The sequence below is a fragment of the Oncorhynchus keta genome, chromosome 10 (assembly GCF_023373465.1).
Source record: "Oncorhynchus keta strain PuntledgeMale-10-30-2019 chromosome 10, Oket_V2, whole genome shotgun sequence".
Classification (NCBI taxonomy): domain Eukaryota; kingdom Metazoa; phylum Chordata; class Actinopteri; order Salmoniformes; family Salmonidae; genus Oncorhynchus; species Oncorhynchus keta.
The window spans coordinates 18171339-18197315 of NC_068430.1; the positions used below are offsets into that span (position 1 = coordinate 18171339).

Here is a 25977-nt window from a genome sequence, read left to right on the forward strand (position 1 = left end):
TTGAGTAACCCAGAAATGTCACGAGTTATTTGACACGAGAAAGCTCGGGAAAAAATTGCTCTACAGAGCACCAATAGGCACAATAAATGGCTAAATTACATCCGGACACGAAGGGTCCGCGGAGCTCCCACTGATGCTCCTCCTCACCACTCTATAGGAGCTTGTGACGACCGAGGTTGAGGGGGTCGTCAGTAGTTAGCACAGCCGCAAAGTCATAAACCGCACACATTTCTACAATTTATCTTATTAAAATCGAATTATACACATAACAAACACACGGTTAACCCTATGCTTAACCTCAAATGAAGACCCCAAAGCATTATTTTTTTTATGCCACACGACTTTGTGGCTGTGTTATCTAGTGGAGACGGGTTGAGGGACCATCTCCACGCGGCCGCTTTGTCGGGGGTGGGACTAGTGGTCGTTGTTGAGGAAGGCTGACTGTCCTACTAACGTTACGATCTTACAGGTAGATAGATATATGTTAAAGAATCTCACAGGTCAATAACTTTGGCTTGTTTAAATCATGGTTCAATTTCAAAGGTATTGGCTGAAAAACCTTATCCTGCAGAGTCCGTACTGTCGGGGAGTTCTACCATCGAGAAAAAGTTATATCCCTGAGTTCTCATTTTGCCTTATGATTGGACAACGATGCGCTGGATACAGTACCACATCAGGTTAGTAGCCTACTCTAGTCTAACATACTATAGTAGTGTACAAGTAGGCTATTCATGATTTTGTTGAACTTGTACAATGAAGTGATTTTGTCTGCAAAAGTTGTAACTGGACACACATTCCACTGGCGCAACGTTTGGAGTTAGTTGCAATTAAAAAACGACATGTGGGCAGAGAGGAAGAGGAAATGCGAGAGGGCGTACTCCGCCCACGAAAATAAGACAACGAAGTGAGGAAGTTTTGTATGGAGGTCATTGCCTCCCTTTTATTTTTTAGCAAATGTATTTCCATTGTTAGAGCGGTCACTTGACTATCTTGTCAATATAGATCATCTTTGATATAGGCTTTTTGAAGTATTCATGTCTCAAATTACATTGCATTAAACTGGCTGGCTAAATTGAGTTATTGGACGTCCCATTTAGTCGTGTGAGAGAAATGGCGCAATGCAGCCCAAATGTTCTGTCCAAACGCAAATACACCTCGCACACGATACCGTTTTGGAAACATTTCAACTTGAAATGTAATAGTAGCGATGAGTAATTGTTAAAATAAAAAAGATACACTTATCTGTAAGGATTAAAGTTCTCTGTCACTGCGACGGATTTCCGTCATATGGATTCTGGAGAGGACGTTTTTGAGATGTAGATCTGGGGGTGTTTGGAGATGAAAGCCTACCACACACTGTCTATTCAACTAAATATATTCCCAAATAAATGTTTTCTCAAATTGTATTTTCTTTGTTACGCTGTGTGCACTAAACTGACATGCATGATTGTAGCAGATTCTTCAATGGAATTCCAGACGAAACTGGAATTAAATAGTCTTAAACTCGCACCACCGTGTTGCTCAACTCAAACAGCAGTGTGTAGGCAACTCAAATCCTATACTTCATCACTCAGGAAGTAACTTTCCATTTTTGACATATAATGTTGTTATTAAAACTACATCAGACAACCCCATAGTAGAATAGTTTACCTGTTTACTTTGTCGGCTTCTATCTATGCGAGAGTAATATTCCTCTGGAGGTGCAATCAAAATTGAGAGAGCCATAGGTGGTAAAGATGTATTCTGGCAAGCAGTCAATGCACAACAATTCTTGATGCACACTTTGAAAGCAGTGTTGGCCTTTGTTTTAAAAAAAGAGGGGGATCCTAGTTTTGAAATAAACAAAAATGTAAATGCAACAATAAACATCCAAGATTTTACTGAGTTACAGTTGATATAAGGAAGTCAGTAATTGAAATTGAAAGAACTTTTTCTTTAAAGGTATCTGTCACCAACAGATGCATATCTGTATTCCCAGTCATGTGAAATCCATAGATTTGGGCCTAAACGATTTCACATGACTGTAAGAAAATGAAGGCACTCACTACTGTAAGTCGCTCTGGATAAGAGCATCTGCTAAATTACTAAAATATAAATGTAAAATGGAATACAGATATGCATCTGTTGGTCACAGATACCTTTTAAAATAATGGTAGGGGCTTGGATCAGAAAACTAGTCCACCATTTGCCTCATGCAGCGTGACGCATCTCATTCGCATGTAGTTGATCAGGCTGTTGATTGTGGAATGTTGTCCCACTCCTCGTCAATGGCTGTGTAAAGTTGCTGGATATTGGCGGGAACTAGAACATGCTGTCGTACACGTTGATCCAGAGGCTCCCAAACATTCTCAATAGAACTGGGACATTTTCAGCTTCCAGGAAGGAATTGTGTACAGATCCTTATGACATAGGGCCGTGCATTATCATGCTGAAGCATGAGGTGATGGCAGTGGATGAATGGCACGACAATGGGTCTCAGGATATGGTCACAGTATTTCTGTGCATTCAAATTGCCATCGATAAAATTCAATTGTGTTCATTGTCTGTAGCTTATGCCTGCCCATACCATAACCCCACAGCCACCACGGGGCCCATCTTCCTCTACTGCCTCAGCATAAGACACCTTCTTCACTACTCTGATCCTGGCAACCTCAACCTGCTTTTTTCTCATAGGACACCTGATCTCCAGCACCATGGGTAGCCCGACAGTATACACACACCGATACTACACATTCCTTTGTCTCATGTCCTCCTGCACAAGTCTCACATCTAGGAATATCCCTCCTACACACTGCTGCCACATGACCATAAGCTTGACACCTAAAACACTGTAATGGGTTTGGGACAAAAGCTAACCGACACATCCTGACTTGACTTTGTCTGGTAAAGACTCTGCATCAAATCTCAGGATTACAGATAGTGTCTTCTCTGATTCACCACGCTCTCCACCAGGTTTGCGTCACAGTAAACGGCGGGTGTCACAGACACCGGGAATCTTCAACTTCAGTTGACCCTCAACCCTTAGTCACCCCAGTTAAACTCTGGGACCGTTCGGGGCGTGAGCGTCCCAACTCTCAACAGCCAGTGAAACTGCAGGGCGCCAAATTCAAAACAACAGAAATCCCATAATTAAAATTCCTCAAACATAGAAGTATTTTACACCATTTTATAGATAAACTTCTCGTTAATCCAACCACAGTGTCCGATTTCAAAAACGCTTTTCGGCGAAAGCACAACATATCATTATGTTATGTCAGCAACTAGTCACAGAAAGCATTCAGCCATTTTCCAACCAAAGAGAGGAGTCACAAAAAGCAGAAATATAGATAAAATTAATCACTAACCTTTGATGATCTTCATCAGATGACACTCATAGGACTTCATGTTACACAATACATGTATGTTTTGTTCGGTAAAGTTCATATTTATATCCAAAAATCTGAGTTTACATTGGCGCGTTACGTTCAGTAGTTCCAAAAACATCCGGTGACTTTGCAGAGAGCCATCAATTTTACAGAAATACTCAGAATAAACATTGATAAAAGATACAAGTGTTATGCATGGAACTTTAGATCCACTTCTCCTTAATGCAACCGCTGTGTCGGATTTCAAAAAAACTTTACCGAAAAAGCACACCATGCTATAATCTGAATAGAGCGCTCAGAGCCCATACATATATCCGCCATGTTGTGGAGTCAACATTAGTCAGAATACCATTATAAATATTCATTTACCTTTGAGGATCTTCATCAGAATGCACTCCCAGGTATCCCAGTTCCACAATAAATGTTTCTTTTGTTCGATAATGTCCATAATTTATGTCAAAATAGCTCCTTTTGTTAGTGCGTTCAGTCCAGTAATCTACAATCATAAAGCGCGTTCACTAGTTTCAGACAAAGTCAAAAATGCTCCGTTACAGTTAGTAGAAACATGTCAAACGATGTATAGAATCAATCTTTAGGATGTTTTTTTTTCAATTTAAAGTTTTATTAAGTTTTCTTGTTTTTCAATCAAACCAACAAAACACATTCCACATTCACAGATGTGACAGGCTTTAAAAAAAAAAAGTCTAAAAATAATAATACATTTGAAAAAAAAAAAAATGTAAATACAATTCAAATGAATGATAAAGTCAAATAAAAACATTTATTTTTCTTAATCTATTTATTTTCCATGGTACATACATACATACATACATACATACATACATACATACATACATACATACATACATACATACATACACACAAATACATTCATACATACACACACACATACGCACACGTACTCAAAAACTAAATTAAAATAAAAACACACAAAAAAACACAACACTTGCAGCAGCACTATCAAGGTTCTTATCAGCTATTTCAAGCATTCGCTGAGACGACGGGCCAATAATTCGTTTTTAGGTTTTACAGTACCTTACACAACATGTATCTGCGCATTTCCCTAGTCACCCCGTTCACTCTGTCCAGTTTGAAATATAGTTGAATAGTGGAGACCAGAGTCTATCAAACTTGGGCTGTCTCTTGTGGAGGTCATAAGTGAGCTTTTCAAGAGGAAGAAAGTCAACAATCTGGTCAATCCACATTTTAAATGTAGGGGGGGATTAGAGGCCCACAATAGAAGAATACATTTCTTAGAAAGGATGTAATAGTCATAAGCAAATTTTCTCTGTCAGGATCAAGAACAAAGTCCTGCTGGGCATTAAGAAGATAGATACACGGGGTCATATCAAACTGTACCTCTAGTATTTTCTGTGCAGCAGTATGTACAGATTGACAGAATCTGGCAATCTCTCTACAGCTCCAAAATACATGCATATAGGTTCCACTTTCAGAGGTACATCTTTTACAGTTAGGAGACATATCTGTTTTCATTCTATGGAGTCTCAAAGGAGTATAATAAAAATTTTACAAAAATTTGTAATTAGATTCTTTCATTTTTACACTGATAGAGGAGCAGTATACCCTGTCGCAAACCTCCGCCCATAACTCATCACTAATAGTCAGACCAAGGTCCTTTTCCCAGATTATTTTCAAAGGATTAAAGGAGGAGCTTCCTTTCTCAGAAAGGAGTCTATAGATGTAAGATATTTTGCCTTTAATGGATTGTGCTGTGACAAGAAGGGTTTCAACTTCATTCAACTGAGTTCTAAACCTCCTCTTGGAGGTAAATGAGGAAATTACATGTCTAATTTGAAGATATATATTTTTTTAAATGGGATCTTGGCTCATCAAATTCACTGCAGAGCTCTTGAAAGGATTTCAGTGTAGTGGTTTTCTGATGAAATAGGTCTGAAAAGGTCCTGATTCCTAGAATATGCCAAAGATTAAAGTTGGCATCCCTCAGGGCTTTTGGTAAGTCTGGGTTGCCTACTATAGGCGAGTGACAACATATTTGGGAGGAAATGCCCAGGTATTTCTTACAGTCCCTCCACGCTAGTAGGGTACTGTGGTTAGTTGTTTTGAAGAAGGAAACTGGGAGATAGCATGGGAGCATCTGAAATAAGTTGTTCAGTCTAGGGAGGACGTTCATACGGATTACATTAATTCTTCCTACTAAGCTAATTGGGAGGGAGATCCAGGTTTAGAGATCGTTCTTGATTCGATCCAGGAGTGGAATATAATTTTCCTTAAAAAGGCTATTCAGATCTGGTGTTATGAAGATCCCGAGGTATTGAAACCCCTGTGTTTTCCATTGGAAAGGACAAAGTGTCTTCATAGAGCTGGTGAGTGTAATATTGAGAGGGCAGACAGTGGATTTGTTAAAATTGATCTTATAACCTGAAAACTTGCCATACTGAGCAATTGTGTCTAAAATGAGAGGGAGGGATTTCTCAGGGTTGGATATGTAGAGCAAGACATCATCCGCGTAAAGCGAAATCTTGTGCTGCAGGCCGCCTGCAGAAACACCCATAATACTTGGATTGCTCCTTATCAGCTCTGCCAGAGGCTCCGCCCCCAACAAGTAGAGCAGCGGGGACAGCGAGCACCCTTGTCTTGTGCCCCGTTCCAGAGGGAATCTGTCAGAGTTCAGTCCATTAGTAGGTACCATGGCATTTGGATGAGAGTATAGTGATTTGATCCATTTAATAAAATTTGGGCCCATATTGAACTTTTCTAAGACTGAAAACAGAAAGCTCCACTCCATCCTGTCAAACGCCTTCTCAGCATCCAGTGAAGCCAGCAGGACAGGGGTCTTCTGTGCGTTTACTTGATCAATAATATCAAAAAGACGGCGAATGTTATCAGAAGAGTATCTGTCTCTAATAAATCCAGTTTGGTCCACTTTTATTATTTTGGGAAGAAGAGTGTTTATTCTTTTGGCGAGCAATTTGGTAATTATTTTATAGTCGAAATCCAACAAGCTTATGGGCCGGAAGGACGAGCAGGATAGGGGGTCCTTGTCCTTTTTTAGCAACACTGTAATGCGAGCTGTGTGCATTGAGTCTGGGAGAACTCTGTTTTTGCAAAAATCCTCCAGCATTGGCATGAAGATAGGGCTGAGCTGGGGCCAAAAAGCTTTGTAGAACTCTCTGGGGAATCCATCTGGGCCTGTGGACTTATTAGGTGGCATGGAGGTAATTGCCTCCAGGATCTCCTCAGGAGTGAAAGGGGAGTTGAGATCTTCTTGGTCGGTCTCTGATAGTTTAGGTAGCGAGATTCCCTCTAGGAAAGAGTGGAGTTCTGCCTCTGTGTGTTTTCTCTCAGAGGTATATAGTTTGCAGTTAAAATCATGAAAAGTTAAATGTATATTTTTTGGGTCATGTGACCTCGTCCTCTGCTGTTCGGATAGCCATGATTGTACGCTCTGACTGCTCCTTTTTTCATTGGTAAGCAAGCAATCTACTGGGCCTATTGCTATACTCATGGTATTTCTGTTTAGTAAAGAAAACTTTTTTTTTTATCTCCCGAGTGTAGTCCAAATTCAGGCTTTGGCTGCTTTAAGATGACTCCAGGAGGTGCTGTCTAGGGATTGTTTATGTATTTTTTTCACAGCATTCCAGCTCCCTCTCAAGATCTAGCCTGTGTGCTTCCATTGCTTTTTTCTTAGAGGAAGCATATGCAATTAGATGGTGGCTTTAGCAGCGTCCCACATTGTGGCCGGAGAAACAGGAGAATCTTTATTGTCTTGTGTGTAGTTGTCTATCCATGTAGTTACCAATGTATGGAACTCGTCATTTGATAGCATGGAGGTGTTGAATTTCCAGCTTTTTAACCTCGGGATGTTTTTGCAGAGGTCAAAGCGGAGGTGGACAAAGGCGTGATCTGAAAGTGCTATGTGTCCGATTGTACAAGTGGCTGAATTTATGAAACTCTTTGGGATAAAAATGTAATCTATACGGGAGTAGGTGTTATGGACATTAGAGTAGTATGTATAGTCCATAGATGAGCTATTAGTCTCTCTCCAGATATCTATCAGTCCCATCTCTTTAGTAAGAGAGTTCAACATCTTTGCAGATCTAGGATTTGTGGTGGGGACTTGAGATGATTTGTCTAGGGTTGGGTTAACCTCTTGCTCCTACCTGACATGCAGGCGTCCCATCTAGACATCTGGAAATGCAAATGCGCTACGCTAAATGCTAATAGTACTTGTTAAAACTCAAACTTTAATTAAAATACACATGGAGGGTATTGAATTAAAGCTACACTTGTTGTGAATCCAGGCAACAAGTCAGATTTTTATAATGCTTTTCTGCGAAAGCATGAGAAGCTATTATCTGATAGCATGTAACACCCCAAAAGACCCGCAGGGGACGTAAACAAAATAATTAGCATAGTGGGTGCTACACAAACCGCACAAATAAAATATAAAACATTCATTACCTTTGACCATCTTCTTTGTTGGCACTCCCAGATGTCCCATAATCACTATTGGGTCTTTTTTCTATTAAATCGGTCCATATATAGCCTAAATATCGATCTATGAAGACTGTGTGAAAAACGGAAAAAAATAGCGTCTTGTAACGTCATTTTTTTAAATTAAAAAAGTCGACGATAAACTTTCACAAAACACTTCGAAATACTTTTGTAATGCAACTTTAGGTATTAGTAAACGTTAATAAGCGATCAAATTGATCACGAGGCGATGTGTATTCTATAGGGGTACGTCTGGAAATAATGTCCGGGTAAATCTCAACCAAAATATCCGGTCCGAGACCTGAAGAAATCGGCTGTAATCTTCTTCGTTTGACCAAGAAACAAAGCCTAGGCAAATGACAAGACTGTTGACATCGTGTGGAACCTGTAGGAATTGCAATCTCGGCTCCAGGTAATTTGCTTTCCCATAGACAATTCATGCAAGTGGCGCATTGATATATTTTCCCATTTTCAGTGATCAGATTTTCCTGTGCTTTTCAATGAAACGCACGTTCTGTTATAGTCACAGCTGTGATTTAACCAGTTTTATAAACGTCTGAGTGTTTTCTATCCACACATACTAATCATATGCATATACTATATTCCTGGCATGAGCAGCAGGGCGCTGAAATGTTGCACGATTTTTAACAGAATGTTCGAAAAAGTAGGGGGTAGGAGTAACAGGTTAAGGGTACAATTAAAATCTCCGGCCACCACGCCAAAGGAGACACAATGCTCATTGAACAGGGTTATAATTTTTGACATGAAGGCAGGAGTATCTGTGTTAGGCGCGTATATGTTTAATATAGTAATTGGTTGACCATATAGTGACCCAGTTATCAAAATAAATCTCCCCTCCGGATCAGATATGTTTTTGTCTATTATGAATGGAAATTTTTTATGGATAAGTATGGCTGTGCCTCTGCTGTTTGATTTGAAAGATGAGAAATACACCTGTCCCACCCAAGCTCTGCGGAGTTTGGCATGTTCAGCATCACAGAGGTGTGTCTCTTGTAATAGCGCGATGTCTGCTTTTTCCTTTTTTAGAGCACTTAGTATCTTTTTTTGTTTTATTGCATGCCCTAGACATTGGCAGTTCCATGTCAATAGATTTAAGGTACTAGTAATCGTCATCGAGCAGTAATCGAACGTTAGTGCAAGTCATCGCTGGGTAAAAGTGGATAGTAATTACAGCTGCGTTCACATAAAAGGAAAATAAATGGTGTACATAAAATAATAATCTCTGAACACCCCAGCCGAGTTCCCAAACAACTCGACACATCCCGTGGGATCTATTACCCCCCTCGCTCAGTCTCAATTCTGTGTTCCGAATAAAACAAAAACCGGGAACAGTTAGCAACGCACAACGTCTCCCTCTCCCCACCAAAGAAATGCCTCATCCTCTCCACCCCGCATTGAGTAAATTACACAGTTGCCCTCGTCCAGACCACAGTAAAAGAGGGGAGAAAAATAAAATCAATAGCCTAGCCTACATATACCTCCCCCAAGGAACATAGGGAACCCCAAGTAATAATAGCAACAAAAAAACAGGGAAATAAAAGTAGGCTGAAACATTAGTAGGCCTAGGTTAGGCTATACAGCCCATCCCTCTCAGTTAAAGGAAACTAAATATAAATTGGACGGCTATAATGACATTTAGGGGGTGGGTCTCTGGATATCGGCTATATGTCGTCTTACCTCCTTTAGTAATGGCATTAATCGCATTTAGTTATTGGTCTGTTTCTCATTGGCCAGGATTGTCTTTCAAAAAACGTTTTGCCTCTTCGGGAGTTTTGAAGTGTCGCAAGGCTCCTTGGTGAAGAATCCTGAGCTCGTTTGGGTATTTGAATCCCCTGAAGATGCCTCGGTCAATGGAATATTTCTTCACTTCGTCAAATTCTCGGCGCTTTCGGCGTATTCCAGCTGACAGGTCCTGGTGTAAAGCGAGTTTGGCGTTTCCCACTGTGATGGTGTTGTTTTTCGCCGCCTGTAGGACTCGTTCCTTGTCGGTGAATCTCAGGAAACGTATGGTGATTGGCCTCGGTGGTTGTCTGGCTGCTGGTGGGGGCCTCAGTGCTCGGTGAGCTCTCTCGAGTTCTATGGGCCTGTCGGTGGACATGTGGAGCCACTCGGGAAGTTTGTCTTGCAGGTAGCGGATCAGTGGCATGTTTCCCTCTTCTTTTTCGCCCAGATTGAATAGAACACAATTATTCCTTCGCCCCCTGTTTTCCAGGTCCTCTGTTTTCTCTTCCAGATGCTCGATTTTCTTTTTGGCATATGCTAGTTTCCATGGCATCTGTCAATAAGTTTTCCATGGATAGGATTCGCCCCTCTGCCTCATCCAGGCGCCCCGCGTTTATGGTTATCTTGTTGTTGATGTCAGGCAAAGCGTTTTCCAAGATTGTCACCTTGCCCCCTATCGCACTGAGCTGAGAGTTAATGGCATCTAATTTAGTGTTTAGTTCTGTACGTTGGGATCTCAACTCAGAAAGGATGTCTTCGACAGAGTGCGAGGCTGGCATTCGTTGTGCCTCGTGGGGGAGCGGGTTCTCTTGCTCCTGGCTAATGGCGCTAGTTTTTTCTGAAGCTAGCTTCTTCTTGGAGGCTTTTTCCTTCGCTAATACTCGAGTCCGGGTAAAAATGTCACCTGTAGTGTCGCCTTTTGTAGCCACCATGACTTTTTCTTACTAAAGCTAAATGAGTTTGAACTTGGAGTGGAGGTAAGATTAGGAATTGGAAACTACTTGTGCGGAGCTCTTAGTTCATGCGGCCATCTCGTTCAAGGGTCACGTGATCCCCCCCTTTAGGATGTTTTTAACATAAATCTTCAATAATGTTCCAACCGGACAATTCCTTTGTCTTCAGAAATTAAGTGGAACGTAGCTACCTTTCACGTGAGCACGCGAGACTGAGCCTGTGGCACTCTGCCAGACCACTCACTCAAAGAGCTCCTATGAGCTCCTCCTTTAGAGTTGAAGCATCAAACAAGTTTCTAAAGACTGTTGACATCTAGTGGAAGCTGTAGGAAGTGCAAGATGATCAATATCCCACTGTGTATTTGATAGTGGCTGAGTTCAAAAACTACAAGTCTCAGATTTCCCACTTCCTGGTTAGATTTATTCTCAGGTTTTTGCCTGCCATATGAGTTCTGTTATACTCACATACATAATTCAAACAGTTTTAGAAACGTCAGTGTGCTACTAATATATATGCATATTCTAGCTTTTCTGACTGAGTAGCAGGCAGCTTAATTTGGGTACGCTTTAAATCCAAAATTCCCAATACTGCCCCCTACCCCAAAGAAGTTAACACTCCTTTTAACAGCGCCCTGCTCCGGAGAGGAAAGTAAGTCCCATTTCTTGTCCCCAGTTTTGTGGCGCACGCTCCCTCTGGAAGGCAGAAATGCCAAAAATCTACAAGATTCCACTTCCACAAACAATCAACAATATTCCACTTCGAGTCACTTTCACCAACCCAACATTCTCCAACCTCTTTTCCACCCAACACCACATATGGTTTTGCCAGAAGGTAAAGATCCATTCTGTCAAAAAATCTCACTCCCACTGGGCCAGAATCATCTTTGTCATCATCGGGATGAGGCTCAAACTCTGTGATCTTCACCACACCTGCCACCGTAGTTAATTCATCCTCACTCTCGTCATGTTCAATTTCCTTAGCTCTTCCAAAAGTTCTATGTGATCCACCTCTGCATATTCACTCAAAACATGTTCCACGTTTCAATTTTTCTTCCTGTCTGCCATCTTCTCCTTGATCAGATCTTCCAGAAGGCTTGTGCATTCATTCCCCCATTCCATACATGCTTAAGTTCCACTTTCCTCCTTTTTTCCCTTTCCACCAATCTTACCCTCACCTCATGGCCACACCGGCAGCCATTGAACCGAAAAACTATTCTGACCTCTACCCCCGTGCGGCATCATTTTACAAATGCAGTTTTACAACCAGAGTTTCAAGTATGCTTTAGGAGCAGTTGTGCAACAGAGCTCTTAAAGAAGCAATGCCATCATAAACCTGCAACTTTGTAATATAAACCTACAAATACTTTTTTTTTGTGAATAATTATTTATATATATATTTATTATAAAATAATTACAATCAGGATGTTGTGTCCAATGGGTTAAATGCAGATGGACAAACCCCAAGCTTCATCCTATGTACATTTTATTGCCACGATGCTGCATCAGCTAGGCTACAGGTGATAATGCTTATTGCTAATAGCACATCTAATAAATAGACCATGCATAGGCTAGATGCATGGTCCAATATGTTAAAATAATTGAAACATTATTTTTACCAAATTATATTTTAGAGGGTGTCAGCATAACTTATTTTCATACATTTAGTCATTTTGTAGTAGAATTCACCAGAACTAAGCTTCTCAGTCTTTCTACATAAATAATATTTGGGGAAGGACATTGGATTAAGGGGACTGGAATTGGTCAAACTAGCCGTTTAATACATGCACAAAATGATCTTCTTTCCCTAAAAGCATGATGGTCATGACTTTCTGACATGAAAGGAGAGGTTGGCTGCAGACAATCGATCAGAGATCGACTTAAGTTTCAGTCATTGGATTCATTTCTTTCCGTTGACCCCTGAGACTGCTGTGTACAATGCGATCCAGCTGGAAATGTGGAATGGGGCAATTCCACCGTAAAATGATGGTCAATCTGAAATCTGCAGTGGCCGTACAGTATTTAAAATGATGCAGCCTATGGAGAAGTCAGGGTGTTCAGACTTCTTGCACTTCGGAGAGCGGTAATACACATCCAATAAATTGTTGTGCACCACACCACACGTAGTGACTCAGGGCTAATCTCTACAGCCATCCAGCTAACTACAAGCAACTGGCTAAACGAAAAGACCTTACCTCTTCTGAGATGTTGGAGTCCGTTTCCCGGTGCTGCATTGTTTTTCCACCTGCATCTCCATCCCAAATATTTTTGGGCCTGATACAATACATCAATCATGACAGATTTGACAAATATCCACTTTGTTAGATCAGATTTGTTGAATCTGAGCCACTCCATTGTCCGTCTGTCTCCAATGGTCTGCATTCTATTGACCTCTTTACCACATCTATCCCCATTACCTCCTTGATCTCTTTCCAGGAGTTCAAACTCATTTTAGTGTCTTTGAAACCCGTACAAGAGGTATCATAAAGATGTATCTTATTTGTGAACCTGTTCTGATAGCCTTTCGTCAAAGTTCCCCATGTTTATTGTCAAGGAAGTGAGTTTGTGTTTATATAGGATACACCACGCCACCTACCGTCAACCAATCATGTCAATGTGGAGGCGCACGGCATCGCCATACGGAGCTCGATATGGCCTATGCAAGCCTACGAAGGCTCCACAATTGCGTCACACATTCCGTACGTAGCCTCCGGACCACATTGCCGGATTAAGACTCAAAGTTTTCACTTTAAATTGTCTAACAAAGAACAATGATTACAAAGTTTTAAAAAAACATACATCTCTATGCACAAGGACTAGGCCACTTTGAACAATTTCCACTGAACATCTTTACAAAAACACATTTACAGTTGAGACAAAGTTTGGTAACAGAATGCCAGTTTGTTTGTGCTGTCATTCTGTTACCAAACTGCATCTGCATTGTTCTTCACGTAAATGTGTTTTTGTAAAACAAATCTGTGGAAATTAAGTAGTTCTTGGATGGTGAAGGGTTAATGTGTCCTGCGCTGAGAGTCAGACCCCCTGCAGTAACTTCCTCATTGTGTTGTGTCCAGCCCTGCAGATGACTGCATTCTCATTCTCTGCATTATGAGAGGGCTTATAGATCCCACTGGGCTCTGACTTCAGCAGTCTCAACACAGAGCACAACGCCATCATTACCCCTAATAGACAGGTCGAACTCTAATTACTGCACACACTACATACCTTTTGATAGGCTTGCCTTTGATTTAACGATTAGATTTTTAAAATATGTTTTTGCCTTTTATATCGAGATGGTAGAGAACCAAATTGTTTCTTTGTGACCAAGGGTGAGATGCAGGTAGAAAGAGAGGGGGGTGTATTTCTCTCTTTCTGTGAGAGGGGGGTGTATTTCTTTCTGTGAGAGGGGGGTGTATTTCTTTCTGTGAGAGGGGGGTGTATTTCTCTCTTTCTGCGAGAGTGAGAGGCATAGCAGCTTTAGCAGCAGGACTCTGACAGATCAAACAGGCTTCTTCTGGATTAGAGAAAGGTAAAGGGGTGGAGAGAGGGGGGAGAGAGAGAAGGAGAGGGGGAGAGAGAGAAGGAGAGGGGGAGAGAGGGGGAGAGCAGCTCTTTTGTAGTCTCTGATAAACATAATTCTTAAAGACAGGCCATAACAACAAACGTGAGTGCTGACCTTTTAGAACAACAATTGTGTGTGTGTGTGTGTGAGAGAGATGGAGAGGTGACCGTCTCTGTGGGAAAATGATGTGCTTTCCTCTCGCCCTTCAGCGCTGTGGCACCATCAATAAATGTAAATATGGTATTGGCACTGACCCTGGAACTAACCCTGTATATAAGCATACTTACTTTCTCGTGCTCTTCTTGTTTCTTGTGTTTTTGTTCTACTTTACTTTTTAAAATAAACGTCTTATAGTACTACTGCATTGTTGGGATAGAGCAAGCACGAAAGGCATTTCACTGTAGTAGTGCACGTGACAATTAAACTTGAAACTTGATCCAGCTATGGTCCAAACGTTCAGTTGAGAACTCAAGGACTGGGTATACCCACCTTGGGTTAATGCTAAGTAGGTCTATAAATGTTTATTTTATTCATGACAACAGAATTCCATGGCAGTCCGAGTTAAGGCTATCCTGCTGGCTATAGTAATAGGGATATAATTCCTCATTTATATTAGCCTACCTCAGAAAGATATGAGAGGCGTCCGTATCTGGGTCACAACACCGCAGTGAAACCTACCTGCTCTGCGTTCTCAGAGTTCACTGAGTTCATGGAGACAGGACAGCAGCACAGGGCCAGCGGCAGAACTAATTAGTTGGACGTGCATTTGATTTCCATAGGGGGTCACGTTTTTTTCACGAGGCCTATGGAAACTTCAACGGCAACCAAACAATAGTCACTTTGTGAGTAGCGCATTTCATGGACAACAGGTCTCAAATTATAAATTGAAGGACTAATTTGGCCGCTGCACCGAGAGATCCACACAAATATTCAAGCACATTTTTTGTTGTTGTTTCCTGTCACTTTCCTCTTCAATGTCACATTCGATTCCTGATCACCTTCACTGTCACCAAGCAGATTGTTTACTACGTCTTATAACGTCAATAATCGCTCTATTAATCAGGTAGGCCTATCTGCTATATCTCATACATATTTATTTTTTATATATACTCCACTTCTCTTATCGTAATCCTTTACCCACCAGTAGCATATTAGCTACAGTGTAGGTGGCTCGGTCCTCAAACAATCTCTCCTCATAGGCTATTTTAAATATTTATGTAGTTGTTACTCATTTTATAATTCAAGAAGCCAGGTACATTTTATTGCATTGTTTCTTTAACATCCATGTTTTACTTTTATATAAAAATATATATGTGTATGTCACAGCCCATGTTCCAAACAGCCTCTGAACAAAGACAAAACATCCTGATGAAGGCCATGGACAACCTGGAATAAAAGCAAACTCCGTCTCTGCAACTAACAACGGGAAATTATGTGGTGTAAACCAACCATATTATAAACCAAATTGGCCCCCATAAAGAGAGGAGGGATGCTGGTGTTCACCAGAGACATTCTGTCCTTGAACAGCCGTCTCACTCCTTGGCCCGAGGATGCCTTCGCGGGGGCACAGCTGCATGCCTCTTAACACAACAAAGGAGGACTGGTTACCCCAGGACAGACCCTCCAAACAGGTCATCATCTCAGGGCTCCACACTGCCATTCCAGTTAAAGAAGTCTGTGCCGAGCTGGAGAAACAGAATCCTCACCAGACAAACTCACCTCCCCACCACATTTATTAGATTTCACCTCTCTAAACCAGAAGACTCCATACAACTACTACAGGGAGGCTTCTTCATGCATTACTTTCACTACAGAGTTGAAAAGGCAAATCCACCCACCATAGTTAAACATGGTTACAAATGCCAAGAATTCAACAATATTTCTACCCAGTACAATAACCCAGTCAAATGTCTGAGGTGTGGAGAAAACCGCCACCACAAAGCCTAAACAACAACAAAACATGCACACCGTGTGCACAATGTGGGGGTGGGCACTCTTCAGCCTCAAAGAGCTTCCCCAGCTACATAGCCCTCACCACCAGTGCTGCCACCACCACCACCACTCTAAGGCAACCCAGAACACAGAGAACCTTAACCCACCTGCAAGAGGAACTACAAAATACTGTAATGCCACAATGAGGAAATTACCTTTTGGGTCAAGGGTGACACTGATTTTAAAGCTCTGTTTATACCTGTCCCTAAAATGCGTCCTTTTCTTATAATGCAGTTCGGAAGCTGTTTTCATTTCAGAGCGTATAATTTGTAAACATTTAAACAAAAAATGAACCCCTGACCAAATCAAAGTGCTTCTTCTCTGTTTTGTGACATAAGTCCCAAGACAGTGCGATCAATACCCGACAACGAGTTGGAGTTTATTATTTATTTTAGCAGGGAGTCCCATTGAGACCAAGGTTTCTTTTGCAAATACTTAAATTAAGGCGGAGCATAATTGCAAAAACACAATTATAAAAAAAACAAGCACATTCGTCTGTGAACAGTTCCTCCACCAACAATCTGAAATGCCTGAAGGCACCAATCTGTCCAACTGTTGGGTAATCTTAAGATTGTTCCATAAGTGAGGTGTGAAGAAACTTAAAGCAATTTTACCTAAATCTGTACTGACGTAAGGAATTTCAAGAGTTAGCCATCCCTGTGAGTGGGTATGGTATCTCATGCTTTCATAGGTTAGTAACGATGTTAGGCAATGTGGAAGTTTTTGAGTAAGAGCTTGGTAAATGAACAGAATGCAATGTTCCAACCTATAAAACACCAATAAGGGCCAGCTGCTTTCTGAGAGTGAATGCAATGATGAGTACAAAATGGATCACGGAGGGCGCAGTGTTAAATAGCTTCCAACGGGCTTCAATGAAGTGGGAACTGCATTCATGTAAATAATGGTGTCATAGTCTAGGACCGGTAGGAATGTTGACTGAATGATCTGCTTTCTACTATTAAGCGAGGGGCACGATCTACTTCTTAGTTAACTCACCTGTTTGTTTTAAAAGACAACTTATCAACGATCCAAATGCCTAGGTATCTGCAGTGCCATCGTTAAGTATTCCGAGCCCTTGAATTTTTCCACATTTTGTTACGTTATTGCCTTATTCCAAAATAGATTTTTTTTAAATTCCTTCATCAATCTACACACAATACCGTATAAGGACAAAGCAAAAATGTTTTTTTTTATTATATATTTTTAGCAATTTTATTAAAAACTGAAACCTAATTTACATAAGTATTCAGACCCTTTGCAATGATATTTGAAATTGAGCTTAGGTGTATCCTGTTTCCATTGATCATCTTTGATGTTTCTACAACTTGATTGGAGTCCACCTGTGGTAAATTCAAATTGATTGGACATGTCTATATAAGGTCCCACGGTTGACCGTGCATCTCATAGCAAAAATCAAGCCATGAGGTTGAATGAATCGTCCGTAGAGCTCAGTGTCAAGGAACAGATCTGGGGAAGGGTACCAAAACATTTCTGCAGCATTGAAGGTCCCCAAGAACACAGTGGCCTCCATCATTCTTAAATGGAAGAAGTTTGGAACCACCAAGACTCTTCCTAGAGCTGGCCCGCCCGGCCAAACTGAGCAAATGGGGGAGAAGGGCCTTGGTTAGGGAGGTGACCAAGAACCTGATGGTTACTCTGACAGAGCTCTAGAGTTCTAGAGTTCCTCTTTAGAAATGGGAGAAACTTCCAGAAGGACAACCATCTCTGCAGCACTCCACCAATCAGGCCATTATGGTAGAGTGGCCAGACAGAAGCCACTTCTCAATAAAAGGCACATGACAGCCCACTTGGAGTTTTCAAAAAGGCACCTAAAGACTCTGACCATAAGAAACAAGATTCTCTGGTCTGATTTAACCAAAATTGAACTCTTTGGCCTGAATGTCAAGTGTCTTGTCTGGAGGAAACCTGGCACCATCCCTAGGGTGAAGCATGGTGGTGGCAGCACCATGCTGTGGGGATGTTTTTCAGCGGCAGGGACTGGGAGACTAGTCAGGATAGAAGGAAAGATGAACAGAGCAAAGTAGAGGTCTTTGATGAAAACCTGCTCAGGAGCAGGCTGGGGGGCGAAGATTCACCTTCCAACAGGACAATGACCCTAAGCACAAAGCAAAGAGAATGCAGGAGTGTCTCTGAATGTTCTAAAGTGGCCCGGCCAGAGCCCGGACTTGAACCCAATGGAACATCTCTGGAGAGACCTGAAAATGGCTGAGCAGCGAAGCTCCCCATCCAACCTGACTGAGTGTGATAGGATCTGCAGAGAAAAATGGGAGAAACTCCCCAAATACAGGTGTGCCAAGCTTGTAGCGTCATACCCAAGAAGACTTGAGGCTGCCAAAAGTGCTTCAACAAAGTACTGAGTAAAGGGTCTGAATAGTTATGTAAATGTAATATTTCTGATTTTTGTTGTGTGTAGATTGAGGGGGGAATACAGTTTAATCAATTTTAGAATGAGGCTGTAACCTAACAAAATGTGGAAAAAGTCAAGGGGTCTTTCCGAATGCACTGTATAAGAAGGGACACTGTCAATTTGGGCTCCATTGAATGTGCAGATACTTCAATCTTGGGAGTCATTATAGTGGGCTCTGTACTACAGATGCAGAGGACAACCATTATAGTCCATCGAGCCCATTTCAGCCATTACCGGAGTGTTTGTCACTGCAAACATTTCTGCGGTCCTAACAATAACGCAGAAAAAGAAAGGTCACAAGCAAGAGTTGGTAAGAGTTTCAAGAGTAAAATAAAAGCAATCCAGTGAGATTTAAGTAACAAGTGGATTTTGCACCACTAAAACACAGGACATTTCTGGCTGAAATGGAGAAATGTACAGGTGGGCGGGGCATGCGCGTTGCTAAAAGTTTAATAGAGCACGTGTGTGAGAGTAATTCTTCTCTGTGTATAGGGATCCCTGGTGTGAGAGAACGTACTCTAGTTGCAGTGAAACCAGATGGGGTCCAGCGGCGCCTTGTGGGGCAGATCACACAACGCTTTGAACAGAAAGGCTTCAAACTGGTGGGCCTGAAGATGCTCCAGGTGAGAATGTCCAATTCCAAATGAATCCCAAAGCTCCTCCCACCTAGGCATCTGAAAGGATTGGATAGGTATAAGTAGTATGATAATAAGCAATATGATAGTAGCCTCAACTTGTCCTCTGATACAATATTTGTCACTTGTCATGGATGTGGTTTATTCATAAATGTCTATGTAAATACCAGACTTTAAAATAAAGGTTAACCCAATGTTGGCTTTCTTTCAGGCACCAGAGGAGCAGCTCTCTCAGCATTACCATGAGTTAAGGAGGAAGCCATTTTACCCCAGTCTCCTGCACTACATGACCTCTGGTCCCATAGTTGTTATGGTGAGGGTTCCTGCCTCTGTCTTGCCTCATAATCCAAACTTCAATTGCTCCGTTTCAGGGCTCAATTCAGTCCGTAGCTCCGAAGTAAAGCGCGATTGAAAGGTAAAGATGGAAATGACGGCTCAATTGGAAATTATATTTTACATTTCAAGCATTCTACAGCACTGAACTTCAGCGATACGAATTGAATCAGTCCACACTGTTTTCTCACTTCACTGATCAGTCTGGGTGTCCTCTAATAGATGGACGCCTGGACAGTTATTTCTATAAAATAACGGGTACAATCAGCTCTTAAGGCCCTTGCTCAAGTACCTTGCTCAATGGCACAACGGTAGTAGATGGTTGCCATGATCTGAGACCAGCAGCCCTCCTTTTGCCAGTTCAGTTAACTGTTTCATCACTCAGCCCTAGACTCTAACCACCAGCTACCTACTGTACCAGTAATGACCCTCCAAATCAGTTTTAGTGAAAAGATTGCCAGATAAATGAGAAGCCCCGTTTATAACTGGTGCTAACGTACGTCCTTTGTCCTGATCTTCTGACATTCTGATTTTGCCCACATTTATAGACTGGTGTAGGTGATTTAAAAGAAGCATTGTGATCAGATCTTCCTGACCACCGCCTCCAGAGGCAGCCAGGGCTGTATTCGTGTGTCTGGGTATCTTACAAGTGAAGCCTAGCGGTTCGAGCGTTGAGCCAGTAACCAAAAGGTTGCTGGTTTTGAATACCTGAGCCTACAAAGTGAAACATCTGTAGATGTGAACTTGAGCAAGGCACTTAACTCTAATCTGCTCCAGGTGCACTGCACTACTATGGCTGACCCCATAAAGCAACACATTTCACTGCACCTATCCAGACTCATGTCATCACCCAGGATACATGTGGATAGAGTGTGAAACAATTATTAAATAAAGCAATTCATTTTAGATTTTACATTCCCAGACTACACTGCCTTTGCTTATGTTAAATTCAAAACCACCTAACCACTTGTGTAGGGATTAGATAATGGCAGTGGCAGTGTGTTCAAATATTGATTTCGTGCTAAATTGATTGACTTTCAATTAACTTGCTGAATTGACTGATTTGAAATAGGATTTCCCTAATCCTGATGGCGAACTTCATTCATTCTTGTTGTCTAGGTGTGGGAGGGTTATAATGTGGTCCGGACATCCCGGATCATGATAGGAGACACTAACCCAGTCGAGGCCCAAGCAGGCACCGTTCGAGGGGACTTCAGCATTCACATCAGCAGGTGAACCTTTTTCAACAAAGATTAAAATTGAAAGATGTTTCACGTTACAATAATTGGCACAATACCCTTTTCAACAAATATTTTAATGATAATTGAATTGGACGACAATAATATGAAAAAATTTAACTTTATCATTGAGTGTTTTGAAAATTGGAGCATCATTTCAATGGCAAAATACTAAACTGGACTTCAAGCCATTAACAATTAACTAATGAATGTAGGTTTGTGTTTTTTATAGAAATGTGGTCCATGCCAGTGATTCAGTAGAGGGGGCTCAGAGGGAGATCCAGCTGTGGTTTCATCAAAAGGAACTGATGGATTGGGACTGCTGTGACCACAGTAGTACCTACCAGATATGAGAAAGAGATTGTAGGCAGAGATAGAAAGAGAGAGTGAAGCATTTCATTATACTGTTGTATCCTGTGCATGTGACAATGAAACTTGAAAGAGTGAAGAAGGTAGAACGACCAATAGGAATAGTGGCTCCATAACCATACCTACCTCTTTGTGTCTTGCTTGCAACAGTGTCCCACGTGCAATACTCATCCCTCTCCATCGTGGGTGGCTCCAATACCCCTAAGCCTCTCAGCTACTATTATAGTGTTCGGTCCCCACCATATGTACAGTGCGTTCAGAAAGTATTCAGAGCCCTGGACTTTTTCCACATTTTGTTACGTTGTAGCCTTATTCTAAAATGAATGAAACAGTTTTTTCCTCCTCATTCATCTACACACAATACCCCATAATGACAAAGCAAAAACAGGTTTTTAGAAATGTTTGCAAATGTACAAAATATAAAAAGCTGAAATACTACATTTTACATAAGTATTCAGACCCTTTACGCAGTACTTTGTTGAAGCACCATTAGCAGCAATTACAGCCTAGAGTCTTCTTGGGTATGACGCTACAAGCTTGGCACATGTGTATTTGGAGAGTTTCTCCCATTATTCTCTGCAGGGTTTCTCAAGCTCTGTCAGGTTGGATGGGGAGCGTCGCTGCACTGCTATTTTCAGGTCTTTCCAGAGATGTTCGATGGGGTTCAAGTCCGGGCTCTGGCTGGGCCACTCAAGGACATAAAGAGACTTGTCACAGTCTGAACCTGCTCCAGAGCACTCAGGACCTTTCATCAAGGATCTCTCTGTACTTTCCTCCGTTCATCTTTCCTTCGATCCTGACTAGCCTCCCAGTGCCTGCCGCTGGAAAAACATCCCCACAGCATGATGCTGCCACCACCATGCTTCACCGTAGGGATGGTGACAGGATTCCTCTAGGCGTGACGCTTGGCTTTCAGGCCAAAGAGTGCAATCTTGGTTTCATCAGACTAGAGAATCCTTTTTCTCATGGTCTGAGAGTCCTTTAGGTGCCTTTTGGCAAACTCCAAACGGGCTGTCATGTGCTTTTTACTGAGGAGTGGATTCCGTCTGGTCACTCTACCATAAAGGCCTGATTAGTGGAGTGCTGCAGAGATGGTTGTCTTTCTGGAAGGTTCTCCCATCTCCACAGAGGAACACTGGAGCTCGGTCAGTGACCATCAGGTTCTTGGTCACCTCCCTGACCAAGGCCCTTGTCCCCTGATTGCTCAGTTTGGCCAGCAGCCAGCTCTAGGAAGAGTCTTGGTGGTTCCAAACTCCTTACATTTAAGAATGATGGAGACCACTGTGTTATTGGACCTTCAATGCTGCATAATCTTTTTTGGTAACCTTTCCCAGATCTGTGCCTCAACACAATCCTGTCTCTGAGCTCTATGGACAATTCCTTCAACCTCATGGCTTGGTTTTTGCTCTGACATGCACTGTCAACTGTGGGTCCATATATAGACAGGTGTGTGCCTTTCCAAATCATGTCCAGTCAATTGAATTTACCACAGCTGTAGAACCATCTCAAGCATGATCAATGGAAATAGGATGCCCCTGAACTCAATTTCGAGTCTCATAGCAAAGGGTCTGAATACTTATGTAAATAAGGTATTTCAGTTTTTAATAAATGTGCAAACATTTCTAAAAACTTGTTTTCGCCCTCATTATGGGATATTGTGTGTAGATTGAGGGGAATATATATATATATATTTTTAGAATAAGGTTGTGTAAAGTAACAAACTGGAAAAAAGGAAGGGGTCTGAATACTTTCTGAATGCACTCTATTTGGACAGTGAAATGAAAATGTTAATTTTGGCTCTACTCCAGCATTTTGGATTTGAGATCAATCAAATTATCAATATTCCAGAATGTTAGGTTATTTGAGGGTGTTTTCATGCTTATCTGTTTTACCATTTAGACATATAACAGCATTTTATATATTAAGTACTCCGATTTGAAGAAGTATTTGGGCAAATTCACTTATAGTGTAGTCTAAATGTTAGTATTTGGCCCCTTATCACTTGGATTCAATGACTTCATCAAGCTTGTAACTTTACAAACTCATTCGCTGCATTTGCAATTTGTTTTTGGTTTATTATGGGACATGTCTTGCCCAATATTAACTGAATGGGTGCCGTCATTTTATTTCTAAATGAGCTGAGAAGATGTTTCTGAAAACTTCCAAATCCATGCTGTAGCTGCCATGATTTCTGAAAATTAATTATCACGGTGTATTACACACTACAATTATGCAGTACAGTGTAGTCAGTAAGAATTTTAGCATTTACACTGGTGGGCACGGTTGGCAATAAATTCATAAAACCAAAAGCTTACCATGACTTGAAAGAGTTCCAGTTTTGGATAGCCAGCTAGCTAACCCTCTCCGTCTTTGAGTAGGCTAAACAAGCTGCATTCGCTAGGTAAGTGAAACAAAAACTAAATATAGATTTCTCTCTCGCTTCTCCTTCATTTTTGAAGAAATTAATTTGTTTAAAACTGTTCAACTATTGTCTTTCTCTCTTTGAGTCAACTACTGCACATTTTATGCACCGCAGTCTTCGCTAGCTGTAGCTTGTGCTTTCAGTACTAGATTCATTCTCTGATCCATTGATTGGATGGGCAACATGTCAGTTTCTGCTGCAAGAGCTCTGATAGGTTGGAGGATGTCCTCCACTAGTTGTCATAATTACTGTGTAAGTCTGTGGAAGGGGGTGAGAACCACGAGCCTCCTAGGCTTTGTATGTAAGTTAATGTACGCAGAGGAGGATGCAAACTAGCTATCCTCCGGCAACACCATTGTGCTACCCTACGGAGTGCTGCTGAGGCTACTGTAGACCTTCATTGCAAACAGTATGTTTTAAAGAATTATTTAGGATAGTTTTATCTAAAAAGTATAACTTATTAAATGTTTCACGATTGACATTTTTCTGAAATTCACTGAGGTGGTCTTCCCCTTACACCAGTGGGGGCTCCTCGGAGAAATATCATCTTTGTGCCTCTAACTTTGTCATTATTCATGATTCATTTTATTTGACCTTTATTTAACCAGGCAAGTCAGTTAAGAACAAATTCTTACTTTCAATGACTGCCTAGGAACAGTGGGTTAACTGCCTGTTCAGGGGCGGAACGACAGATTTGTACCTTGTCAGCTCGGGGGTTTGAACTTGCAACCTATCGGTTACTAGTCCAACGCTCTAACCACTAGGCTACCCTGCCGCCCCATGATTTGTTTATGATCCTGAAAACATCCAAATTAATGTAAGATTTTAAAACAAAGCCTTATATTTTCACTTCCAAAAGGTGAATCCAAAATGACACCCGACCATCATTCAACATTCAGTTACTATTGGGCAAGACATGACCCAAAACGCGCCCAAAACAACCCGCAAATGCATCCAAAACATTTGTAGTCACAAGCTTGATGTAGCCATTGAGTGCGGGGGACTAGATACATAAAATGCTTTTATGTCTCAATAGTAAAACAGATATGTATGAAAATATCCTCATAGAAAAAAATTGATCTCAAATCTAAAACGCTGAGTACAGAGCCCAAATAAATAAATAAAATGTAGCTTCACTGCCCAAATATGTGGTGAGGACTGTATGTTGGACTGTATGTTGTTGAGTTGCAAACGCATATTTTCAAAGCCTGCCCTCGTCACTATACATGTGGTAAAGACGTCAATAGAATGCGACGCACGTGTCCCCCCCCCCTGTGGGGATAGATCCAGAATCCCCTCATTGCCAGCCATCAAAATGTGCTTACATTTCGGCTATTGTTTATATGTGTATTTAATAACTATGTTGAGGTAAAAATCTGAGTATAATGATTGTGTTGATTTTAGCCCCAATGTATGTTCATGTCATCATCACCAATCAACTGCATTACAGTTAAACGGCCTCATATGCCACCACCGAAAAACAGTCAGATATAAAAATATATATACATGTTTTAGTAAGCACATTGTTGGCCTGTTAGAACATATGAATCATGACAGATTTGATGAGTTTACACTTTGTTAGATAAGCTTTTTTGAATGGACGCCAATGATGGTTTCCTTCTATTACCTACGGTCTGCTTTTCATCGATCTCTTTACCGCATGTATAAAGCGACTAATTGCCACAGATACTCTATCCCAGGGGTGTCAAACTCATTCCATGCAGGGCCGAGTGTCTGCTGTTTTTTGTTATTTTCTTTCAACTTGTGTAAGACCAGGTGAGGGGAGTTCCTAATCAGTGACCTTGGTCGTGTACCCCTTGCTCAGACGTTGCATGCATCAACCAATGGTTGCGTTCCACGTTGTCGACTGTGCCGTCGGGCACAAGATTGCTATAACATATGTGGTTAGCTGATGCATCAAATATCTATCCAGGCATTGTAAGATATGATATGGCATGTTAGATATGTCATGTTTGATATGGCATGTATGATATGTCATATATATACAGTGCCTTGCGAAAGTATTCGGCCCCCTTGAACTTTGCGACCTTTTGCCACATTTCAGGCTTCAAACATAAAGATATAAAACTGTATTTTTTTGTGAAGAATCAACAACAAGTGGGACACAATCATTTTTTATTTTATTTTAATTTTACCTTTATGAAGTGGAACGACATTTATTGGATATTTCAAACTTTTTTAACAAAAGGAGGAATGGGAAAAAAATTCAGTCTCTCGATGTGCAAAACTGATAGAGACATACCCCAAGCGACTTACAGCTGTAATCGCAGCAAAAGGTGGCGCTACAAAGTATTAACTTAAGGGGGCTGAATAATTTTGCATGCCCAATTTTTCAGTTTTTGATTTGTTAAAAAAGTTTGAAATATCCAATAAATGTCATTCCACTTCATGATTGTGTCCCACTTGTTGTTGATTCCTCACA

The 25977-nt window shown here is 41.2% G+C and overlaps 1 protein-coding gene across 2 annotated transcripts; it reads left to right on the forward strand.

The window, feature by feature from the left end:
• The first annotated feature begins 365 nt into the window (after nucleotides 1–365).
• Nucleotides 366–25651, forward strand: LOC118389450 (nucleoside diphosphate kinase, mitochondrial-like). Of its 2 annotated transcripts, XM_035779358.2 has the most exons (6): nucleotides 375–469; nucleotides 572–677; nucleotides 19030–19160; nucleotides 19384–19485; nucleotides 20625–20737; nucleotides 20976–25651. In XM_035779358.2, the coding sequence occupies exons 2-6, from the start codon at nucleotides 638–640 to the stop codon at nucleotides 21094–21096; spliced, it is 507 nt and encodes a 168-aa protein (XP_035635251.1). In that variant the 5' UTR covers nucleotides 375–469; nucleotides 572–637; the 3' UTR covers nucleotides 21097–25651. The 2 variants fall into 2 exon arrangements, with proteins under 2 accessions (XP_035635250.1, XP_035635251.1); XM_035779357.2 differs by having other exon boundaries at nucleotides 366–677.
• Nucleotides 25652–25977: the final 326 nt, after the last annotated feature.

Coding starts and splice junctions, on each gene's coding strand:
- LOC118389450 (XM_035779357.2), top strand. CDS start 527: ATGGTTCAATTTCAAAGGTATTGGCTGAAAAACCTTATCCTGCAGAGT. Junction 19,161..19,383: donor TGGGCCTGAAGATGCTCCAG/GTGAGAATGTCC, acceptor GCTTTCTTTCAG/GCACCAGAGGAGCAGCTCTC. Junction 20,738..20,975: donor TTCAGCATTCACATCAGCAG/GTGAACCTTTTT, acceptor TGTTTTTTATAG/AAATGTGGTCCATGCCAGTG.